Source organism: Neopsephotus bourkii, unplaced genomic scaffold (genome assembly GCF_033783945.1).
Source record: "Neopsephotus bourkii isolate Nb327-2 ecotype Australia unplaced genomic scaffold, CSIRO-AGI_Nbou_v1 NB_891, whole genome shotgun sequence".
In the NCBI taxonomy this organism is placed as follows: Eukaryota; Metazoa; Chordata; class Aves; order Psittaciformes; family Psittacidae; genus Neopsephotus; species Neopsephotus bourkii.
In genome coordinates this window covers 282,590-293,034 of record NW_026901385.1, presented here as the reverse complement: position 1 = coordinate 293,034, position 10,445 = coordinate 282,590, and the positions used below count along the sequence as shown (strand labels likewise).

At 54.6% G+C, this 10,445-nt stretch overlaps 2 protein-coding genes across 3 annotated transcripts in view; both read right to left on the bottom strand.

The window, feature by feature from the left end:
• Nucleotides 1–10,445, bottom strand: part of LOC133214472 (caspase-9-like) — a 48,798-nt gene that overhangs the window by 25,364 nt on the left and 12,989 nt on the right. The window lies entirely within an intron of this gene.
• On the bottom strand, nt 275–9,961 carry PINK1 (PTEN induced kinase 1). 2 transcript variants are annotated; one of them, XM_061357377.1, is made up of 8 exons: nt 9,635–9,961; nt 7,229–7,516; nt 6,205–6,308; nt 4,399–4,581; nt 3,328–3,491; nt 2,464–2,591; nt 1,200–1,436; nt 275–572 (listed from the first exon to the last, which is right to left on the bottom strand). In XM_061357377.1, exons 1-8 carry the CDS (start codon nt 9,956–9,958, stop codon nt 297–299), a joined length of 1,704 nt encoding a protein of 567 aa, XP_061213361.1. In that variant the 5' UTR covers nt 9,959–9,961; the 3' UTR covers nt 275–296. The 2 variants fall into 2 exon arrangements, with proteins under 2 accessions (XP_061213361.1, XP_061213362.1); XM_061357378.1 differs by lacking the exon at nt 9,635–9,961 and adding an exon at nt 7,748–7,858.

Sequence of the window (10,445 nt, the reverse complement as noted above, 5' to 3'; positions counted from 1 at the left end):
AGACAGTGCCTCCTCCCCACACACCCTCCTCTTCATCCAACACACAACTCAGAACTCCCAAATGTGATCAACCCCAACCACGAACCTCAGGACACCTGCAAGGTCTGCACAGCCTCACACCAAGGCAGTAATGAAGCAGAGACATTTCCTCTAGCAGGAGAGAAAAGCAGTGTGTGCTAATGCTGGAGAGAAACTCAACCTCTTCCACACGGGCCTGCAGGTTTGTTCCCTAAGTGCTGCAGGATCCCAGGCAGACAGAAAAGACAGGCTCCCATGTGCCCATAGAGAACCGTTTATCATGGGCTTGTGCTGTGCTCAGAGCGGCTCCTCCAGGCCAGCAGCAGGAATGCGGCTGCCCAGAGCTCTTCGTACTCGAGGTTTGCCAGAAAGCACATCTTCATCTTGGGTTCCACCAGGCTCTCCCCCACCAGCCCCTCCGTGAGCAGGGCGCCTGCAGACTGGCACAGGAGCCAGGTGACCATCTGGTCGGGTTCCAGGGCCTGGCTCGCCAGGATGCTTCCACCCCAGAGGCTCAAGTGAAGCACGTTGGCAGCAACCCTGGCAGAGAGTCTCTGCGAAAGGAGGGAGAGGGAGGATGAGCTGCTCCTGCTGCGCTTCCATGTAGCACCCACGCTGCCCAATGAGCCCCAGGCCTCCTCTAAGGCATCAGCCTTGCAAACTGAAAAGCTCCTTGTGTCCATTAATACTGGGCAGCTGCATGGACACCCCCCAACCAGTGCCCTAACACAAAAAATCCACTGAAATCCCAGCCTGGTTTGGGTTGAAGGGACCTTAAAGCTCCTCCAGCTCCAACCCCTGCCACGGGCAGGGACCCCTTCCACTGGAGCAGCTTGCTCCAAGCCCCTGTGTCCAACCTGGCCTTGAGCACTGCCAGGGATGGGGCAGCCACAGCTTCTCTGGGCACCCTGTGCCAGCGCCTCAGCACCCTCACAGGGAAGAGCTTCTGCCTAAGAGCTCAGCTCAGTCTCCCCTCGGGCAGGTTCAAGCCATTCCCCTTGGCCTGTCCCTGAACCTACTCAGGGATATCTCTGACGTGCAGTGGCACAGCAGCAAAGACTTTTTGCTTGTCTTTCTTGTTATCCAGACTGCAATGACATCTGGATTACAGCCCCCTGAATCTGTAGCCCTCCATGGTGATCTACAGTCAGATGACAGAGATCTTCAAGACATCTTCTTACCTTGTTGGGATCCCTCCGAAGCAGCATCTTTATCACTTGCTTCACCTCGAGGGGCACATGGTCGGGCAGGCTGGGGAGCTGATCTTCATGGTAGCTTCTGCTTTCCAGAGCCGAGGCCCCATGGCCGTAGAAAGGATTGGCCAGGCCAAGGATTTCATAGGCGATGGCTCCAACAGCCCAAGCATCAGATTTGCTGTAGTTGATCACTGTGCCTGGACCAGGCGAGGCTGTGATCACCTGCCACAGAGATGGGGGTGTTCAGACAAACAGCTCTAGCATGGGCTCTGTGCTAACACTGATCTCCAAGGCTTGAGTCAGCATTCCCACTGTAATAAACTGAGAGAGGCTGAACCCAAAGCTGCTTCATCTAAATCTCTGGTCTAAATATTCCTTTAGGCATGCCCATAGCCTTTGACATTACTCAGACTACTGGGACACTGGGAGGAATCTGGCCACTGCACCCAGGCTTTAGTCATCGCTCCTGACCAGCATTCCCAAGGACTGTTTCACACTGGGATTGGCGACAGGCAGATGAACTGCACCAGCCCTTAAGCAAGACCAGGTCAAGCAGACAGTTAAGGGTGTGCTCGCTTCTCTTAGGGTTACTATCAGAGAATAAAGAGAACAATAAATAATTTCACAGCCCCCTGAACTTCACCCAGAAACTACTGCTGCAACACAAGGGGTTTATCTGCAGAAACTTCTTCAACAGCTACATAGGAAAGGCCCTGAGAGAAAAACAAACAGCAAACTTTTTGTGGGACAGCTCAGTTCTGCTTCTAACAGGGACTGGTTACGTTTCACCCTTTACAGCTCAAGGTGTTGGTTCCACAGCTGCTCAGCACGGGTCTGAAGAGGACCTCCTTCATTAATGCAGGGATGTTTAGCAAGCATAACTCAAGACACAGATCTCCTGCACAGCCTGAGGAGATGCTGCTCGCCGTGGGTGACATCAGTTATGCAGTAACCAGCATCAGGTTATTCTCGCATGACCAAGTTACGTCAATAAGGAGGAACAGGTAGAAAATCGATCTGACAGCAGAGGCTTTCATGGGAACACACCAGAGAGCAGTGGTGTGTACACACAGGGGAAGGCTCAGGGACAAATCCCAGCAAAGCAATGTGCATGTGTCCCCTCTGCCTCTTTCAGACTTAATCCCACCCTTTTTCAAGTTCCAGTCACAGCCTGCACCAGAGGCTGGAGCTTTCCATCCTGACAGCAGGACAAGCAGCAACACGAACCACTGCTACCAGGGGGATGTACCTCGGGTGCCATAAGACAGCCATTGCCGCCCCGATCCACGTAAGAGCTGGTGAAAGGCAGTCTCAAGCCGATGTTTTCATCTGCCAAACAGCAACCAAAGTCTGTGATCACCAGCCAGGGGCAGCCAGCTGCAAATGACACAGGGGAGCAGAGTCAGCATCTGTTTTGGGAGGACATGGTGGTACCTGATACAGGCAGGGACACCTTTAAAGACCAGGTTGCTGCAAGGCCCATCCAACCTGGCCTTGAACACTGCCAGGGATGGGGCAGCCACAGCTTCTCTGGGCACCCTGTGCCAGCGCCTCAGCACCCTCACAGGGAGGAGCTTCTGCCTTATCTTCAGCCTGAACCTCCCCTCTTTCAGTTTGAACCCTCTCCAGCTGCTTTTGACTTCAACACTGTTGGTCCCTTTCCCTTCCAACCCATGTCCCGTCATCCCATAACCTCACCATGAGGTGAGATTTGAAGATTTGCCCTGTGTGATTCAGCTAGGGAGATGAGAGCCAAGAGCCTGAGCAAAGGCATCTCCAGCATCACAAATGCAGTGTTACTCTACACCCATCTGCTGGTTCACTGTGTTGTGAAGTGGATCACCTCAGCAATATGCTGCATCTCTCCACCTGACTATAGCACAACGTTCCTTTCAAGCCTGTTTTAACGATCCAAAACCTGAGGCACAGACATTCATCTATCAATGAGGTCCCCAGTGCTGCAGTGACAGCAAGCAGTAAGCTAAAAACCAAACCTCAGACTCTTCAAAGGGTTTGATGCTTGCTCTTCCCCCAAACCTGGGTAGAACCTCCCTGAACACCTTCACAAATACAGCAGTTCTCTGCCTGACTCCATCAGCATTTGATGACATACCAGAATCAAATTCAACCAGGATGTTGTCAGACTTCAGGTCTCTGTGTGCTATTCCATGGCGAACAAGATGGTCCACACCTTCCAAGAGCTGTAAGATCATCATCGTGGAGAGACGAACATCTGGGCTGTTCTCCCCCAGATACTGGCGCAGAGTGCAGGGATAACTAGTGAGAACAAGGAAAAGCTTGGAATTAGCATCCTGGAAGCTTATGGCTTGTAGTTCAACCTCAGTGCTGACTGGCTGCGAATACAGCACTTACATGGGCCAAATTCCTGCTGACCTCCACAATGCCTTCCCACCTCCCAGCATCACCCTGACACCACATCCCTGTCACAGAATCATAGAACAGTTAGGGTTGGAAAGCAGCTTCAGATCATTCACTTCCAACGCCCTGTCTGCTGTTCTTAAACCCTCTGTTTTGCACCAACACCCACCACTGAGCTCAGCACTGAGCTCAAGAGCCATGAATAAAAGCAGCTCTTGAACAGGGACTCGGGTACACAGCAGTCACTCTTGCAGGTATTTATGTAGTGGTGTTCTCTTTTACATGAAAGAGGAGGCAGATTAATAATGAGCAAAATGCATCAGGAGAAAGAACACAGAATAGAGAGAGGACAGAGTGCTTCTCCAGACACAGGCAGAACAAAAGAGTGGGAAACAGAAAGTGCTTTTAGGTCATGCCACTGCAATACCCATTCAAAACCAAAACCCAACAGAGAAAGCCAAGCCACAGAGCACTCATAAATCTCATCAATGATTCTGCTCTGTCTCTAGCGGTGTGTTCAGACCAGGGGTGAAATTCAGCCTCAGAAGGACAGACAAATGGGGACAGGCTGCACATTTCTCACTTTAATTTGGGGTAATTATTAAAAAGAACAGCTTGTTTTCATTGTTGAGCAGGAGTTCACATCTCAAGGACTTGGCACAGGTCACAGGAGGTGTTTCCAAGAGCACACTCTGCTTTCTGGCAGCAGCCCAGAGCAACCTTTTGCAAGGACCCATGCAGCAGCAGCAGAACACAGAGTCTCACAAAAAGCCTGAGTCACATTAACAAGCTGCTCTGTACCTACTTCTTCATCACCAGGAAGAGCGTGCGGCTGTGACCAATCCCTCTGGGATTCAGGCTTAATGGAAGAACATCAGGATAGTCTGCAAAGGCTCCAGGCAGCAAAGGGACAGAGGAGGTGAATGCTCGGATCACCTGGATTATATTGGGATGAGGTTGCAACTTCTTCCTTCCAAGGATGGGTTTCCTGTGCAGAAGTGCAGATACCATCAGTCTCCCAGTCAGCTCTGATTTATCAGACACAGCTCTGCTGTTTCTGCAATTACTTTTCATTAACAAGTCCATCCTCCCCATCAAAGAGTTCCAAAGCAGTGTGCAAACATGTTTATTCTGCACCGAAATCCTTCTTAGAGAGTGCATGAGGGCTGCCCAGTGCAGATTACAGGACTGCACATTAAGCACATACTCAGAGGTTCACATCCTGGAAACCATTCAGTTAGAAAGAACAGGGACAGGAACCTCCCTGCCCTCATGGCCTGCTCCTAACTGGTTTCCCACGCTGATGCAAAGCAGATCTACCACAGCAGTGGGCAGGTGGCACCACTGGTGGCTGTTAGTAGGGCTCTGCCATAACTGGATTTCCCTATATACAAAGGCCAAATGGGAAACGGTGGTGCTTTACCAGTGCTGCACACAAAGCTTTGCTGAAAACCCTTACCATGCAGCCTTCATTTTACTCAAACCCTAGCAGCCCTTCCATGCTGCTAATAAAGGCAGAGCTGCTTCCTGATTCAAAAAGAACTACAACAACAGCTTCAGAGAAGAAAAATAAGCACAATTACTTTAGTAGATATCAAATAAAGGTCAACTTTACATTGGGCATTATCAATTCAGACTCTATTCTATGGCACAGGCAGGAAGCACCCACTACAATGAAAGGTGGATTACCTATCTGTGTCTGCAAAACAGACCCCTCTCCCCTCTCATCCCCTGAATGTCAAATAGCCCTTTGGCTGCTCTGTGGCATTCTCAGCTAGCGCCGTGCCACCCGTGTTGGCAGCTGAGATGGATCTGAAATGTAAATGGGACAATCTGGACTGAGGACTCCACTGTTTCACACTGAACACAAAGAGGCATTTTTGAACAAGCAGACAGCTAACCCAGGGTTGTTTAAAAGCTTCTGTGCAGTTTTCCACCTTCATGCTGTCTGCTCGCTCTCATCCAGGTGAAAGAGAGAGAACAGACTCATTCCCCACCTTCTTTCTTACCACCTTTCCTGCACTACAAGTTTCAGCCTTCCTGCCCAGCACACATTTTACAAGCAAACCACTTGGTAAAGTAATACAGTCGATTGTTTGATGTTTAATATGCACTTTGCATATGGAGAAACTGAGGCACAGGGCATGGTAGTGCCTGGCCTCAGTCACCCATCAGACCACTGGCAGGTCCCCAGTCAGTCCCCAGTTATTGGCACACCCAGCCAACACCCTCCTGGACTACATCACCCAAGCCACTGCAGTTTAACTGTAAGTACTCCCCACACACCGTGCCACAGTCTGCTCCTCAGAGTAAAGAGGGCTGTGATAAATCACTATCTGAACAGCAGAACTGCTGTGTGTGGTTTCCTAACTCTGCTGGAGACAGGCACACCAGAGGAAAAGCCCCGAGGCAGTCCCATTCCTGAGTGATGTTTGAGGGGCTGTCAAGATTGAAAAAGCCCTTTAAGATCATCAGCCCAACCATAATCCCAAGGCTTTGGTTTTATCTACTTTCAGGAGCTATTCTAGGAACCTCAGGCCATCTTAACACCCCAGATGTGCTGCAAAATGACCTAGCATGTCACCACCTGCCTCTTCCATAGCGACTGTACCTGCGGCCAGGGATGGCTCCGTACTCTCCGGCTAAGGCAACCCCTGTGGCTGGAACAAGCTCTCGGCCCATAGCATCAAGGATGGCTTCGCTGGAGGAACCAGCCTGTAACAGCAATTACACACCACACTGGTTTAAGCTCTAAAACCACCCAGCCTCAACAGAAACAGAAAGCAGACAATCCTGATGCTGGTGCTGTATCTGCAGTTACATGAGACTGAAGGGACTTCCTGCTCTACTTCGAAATCAGGGAAGGCAACTAACTGCTTAAAGCATTGACCAAGGGATGTGGCAAGGCCTTACTTGCATGAAGAAGTCCAGCTGTCTCTTCAAATGCGCCCTTGGCTGTTAGCTGTATGCTAACACTCACTTTCAGCTTCAAAACCTGACTGAAAAGCCCACAGCTAAATGCCAGGAGCCCAAGGGACTGCAAACAGTGGTGTTTTGGAAGAATCTCTTAGAATTGTCACATCAAGTGCTATGAAACCTCTCCCATGGGAAAAGCCACATGGAGCTTGTGAAATGGGGAACAGCCACACTGAGGAGCCACGCGAGCTGGGAAACGTGAGCCCAGATCTCATCCACCCACTTCATGGCCAAGGGAGCCAGCATGCAGGTTACTGCCCCATGCCCTGACCTCAGCTTCACTCAGCTGCACGTGGCAGAAGAAAAGCCTCTCTCTGCTCTGACAATGACAAGGACACGGATTCCTGAAGCAGTGGCAGCAGTGGCTTTCCCATCTTACCCCTTGCCATTACAGCCAGCTCCAGCAAAGCTTTCTCCCAAACCCATCACCTCCATAACCAACAACTCCACCAGCGGCAGCTCTCAGTGCCGATCCCAGAGGAATGATGAATGCTTCATTACCTTGCTCTGGGATTGCTCACCACAATGGACGTCTCTAGTGTCACTTATCAACAGCTTTGTTTTGACATGCTCATCGTGCACTACATAATGAGCACTTTCAACACTTCAGTGTTAAACATTCCAGACTTCCCCAGTGACAGACAAGACCGATTCCTTACCGAAATGTTCCACATCATTTTGATAGCTAATGGAAAAGCCTCCTTCGGTTGCTGTTTCACTACGGGCTCCTCTTCTGCTGCCTGTGAAGCTGAGCCATGCCCTGCAGGGTGCCTGCTCTCCACACAGCCCTCACCACGGCGGGAGAAAGGCATAGCTGCTTCATACACCGCGGCACTGCAGCCCTTCCCGATGGGTTGGCCGATGAGATACTCCTCCAGCTTGAAGCCCTGCCAGCGGAAGCAGCTCAGGGCATCTTTCTGTGGCTTGTTCTTCCCAACAAACACGGTCTGAAAGGAGGGAGACATGATAAAAACCCCACTTGGTTATTCAAGGACTGCCAGGGAAGGAGAACTGTCCTGCTGGTGAAGCAGCATCTTGGACCCTGTTGGGTTGGACCAACCTGGAAAGCTGCTATCAGGCTCTAATCATGAGCTCCAAATCACTGTAACCAGAGAGAAAGTAATGAGCAACCATGGTTTTTTTTGTCTGAAACAAATAACCCCTAAACCAGTCTTTACCAAAGGTGCCCTTTCCGAGGGTGCTGAGGATGCACAGGAAAAGGAGGAATGGGGAGGAGAATTCATCTGCTAATCTAGAATATAAATATCTTTGGTAGAGGCAAGTCTAACTACATCATGGAATCATGGAATGGGTTGGGTTGGAAGGGACCTTAAAGCTCCTCCAGCTCCAACCCCTGCCACGGGCAGGGACCCCTTCCACTGGAGCAGCTTGCTCCAAGCCCCTGTGTCCAACCTGGCCTTGAGCACTGCCAGGGATGGGATGGGCACAAGAAGATGGGAGGGAACAAAGCAGAGGAGAGCACAGAGCAGTCACAGCCCTGTGGGGCTGGTGGTGCCAGAGCTGTCACCAGCAGGGGCTGGCTGAGGAATGGGCCCCAGGAGGGGCAGTGGAAGGGGAAGACAGCAAAGGGCAGGGGAGGGAAAGCACCCAGGGAACCCGAGGGAGAGGCAGATCCTCAGCAGGAACGGGCTGGTCCCTGGCCAGCAGCGAGCGCTGGCTCCCAGCACCAAAGCTCTATTTTTACCCATGGAATCTGCTCAGCACCATCCGTCCTGGTGCCCTGCCAGCACTGCCGGCCAAGGCAAGAGGGGACAAACCTGAGGGATCAGCACCGGGCTCTGGGACACAAGACATCCATCACCAGGGACAGGAGCCCCTCCTCTGTGGGGGACAGGGAGCAAGGGGGTCCCCACAGCGAGGATCCTCCAGTACCACCTTTAGGGCTGCTGACAAGGTTTCCCAGGTACCCTCTTTTATGGGGTGTCTGTGGGACCCCTCACAGCACTGACCCCCATTGCCCTCCATGAGGGGTGTCTGTAGGACCACCCACAGCCCTGACCCCCATTGCCCTCCATGAGGGGTGTCTGTGGGGCTCCCCACAGCCCTGACCCCCATTGCCCTCCATGAGGGGTGTCTGTGGGACCCCCCACAGCCCTGCCCCCCATTGCCCTCCATGAGGGGTGTCTGTGGGACCCCCCACAGCCCTGACCCCCATTGCCCTCCATGAGGGGTGTCTGTGGGACCCCTCACAGCCCTGACCCCCATTGCCCTCCATGAGGGGTGTCTGTGGGACCCCCCACAGCCCTGACCCCCATTGCCCTCCATGAGGGGTGTCTGTGGGACCCCCCACAGCCCTGACCCCCATTGCCCTCCATGAGGGGTGTCTGTGGGACCCGCACAGCCCTGACCCCCATTGCCCTCCATGAGGGGTGTCTGTGGGCCCCACAGCCCTGCCCCCATTGCCCTCCATGAGGGGTGTCTGTGGGGCTCCCCACAGCCCTGCCCCCATTGCCCTCCATGAGGGGTGTCTGTGGGACCCCCCACAGCCCTGACCCCCATTGCCCTCCATGAGGGGTGTCTGTGGGACCCGTCACAGCCCTGACCCCCATTGCCCTCCATGAGGGGTGTCTGTGGGGCTCCCCACAGCACTGCCCCCCATTGCCCTCCATGAGGGGTGTCTGTGGGACCCCCCACAGCCCTGACCCCCATTGCCCTCCATGAGGGGTGTCTGTGGGACCCGTCACAGCCCTGCCCCCCATTGCCCTCCATGAGGGGTGTCTGTGGGGCTCCCCACAGCCCTGACCCCCATTGCCCTCCATGAGGGGTGTCTGTGGGGCTCCCCACAGCACTGCCCCCCATTGCCCTCCATGAGGGGTGTCTGTGGGACCCCCCACAGCCCTGCCCCCCATTGCCCTCCATGAGGGGTGTCTGTGGGGCTCCCCACAGCACTGACCCCCATTGCCCTCCATGAGGGGTGTCTGTGGGACCCCCCACAGCCCTGACCCCCATTGCCCTCCATTGGGGTGTCTGTGGGGCTCCCCACAGCCCTGACCCCCACTGGGCCCCGCTCAGTGCCGCCCCGCCGGGCAGCCCCGCTCCCGCACCTGGATGTGCCTGCAGGCCGCCTCCGCCCGCCGCTGCTCCTCCAGACGCGGCTCCACCAGCCCCAGCGCCATGGCCAGCGCCAGGCAGGCCCCGCCGCGGCCCCGCAGCGCCGAGGCCGCCAGCCCGCGGGCCGGGCCGGGCAGCAGCAGGCGGCGGGCGGCGGGGAGCCAGGAGAGCCACGGCCGCCATGGGGAAGGGGACGGGGAAGGGAAAGGGGAAGGAACGGAGCGGGGCTCGGGGCGCGGGTCCGGGCGCGGGGCGCAGCGCAGGCGGCAGCGGGGGAGCAGCCGCAGGGCCCGGGCGACCAGAAGGCGAACCGCCATGGCTGCGGCGGGGAGAGACGGGGAGGGGCGGGGCCAGGGGCGGGGCGAGGGGCGGAATGGAGCTGGGCGTAGAGCAGGGCATGGAGCAGGATGGAGCAGGATGGAGCGGGGCATGGAGCAGGGAATGGAGCAGGATGGAGCAGGGAATGGAGCAGGATGGAGCAGGGAATGGAGCAGAATGGAGCAGGATGGAGCAGGGAATGGAGCAGGATGGAGCAGGGAATGGAGCAGGATGGAGCAGGGAATGGAGCAGAATGGAGCAGGATGGAGCAGGATGGAGCAGGGAATGGAGCAGGATGGAGCAGGGAATGGAGCAGGATGGAGCAGGATGGAGCGGGAATGGAGCAGGATGGAGCAGGGAATGGAGCAGGGAATGGAGCAGGGAATGGAGCAGGGCATGGAGCAGGGTGGAGCAGGGCATGGAGCAGGATATGGAGCAGGATGGAGCAGGGAATGGAGCAGGATGGAGCAGGGCATGGAGTGGGAT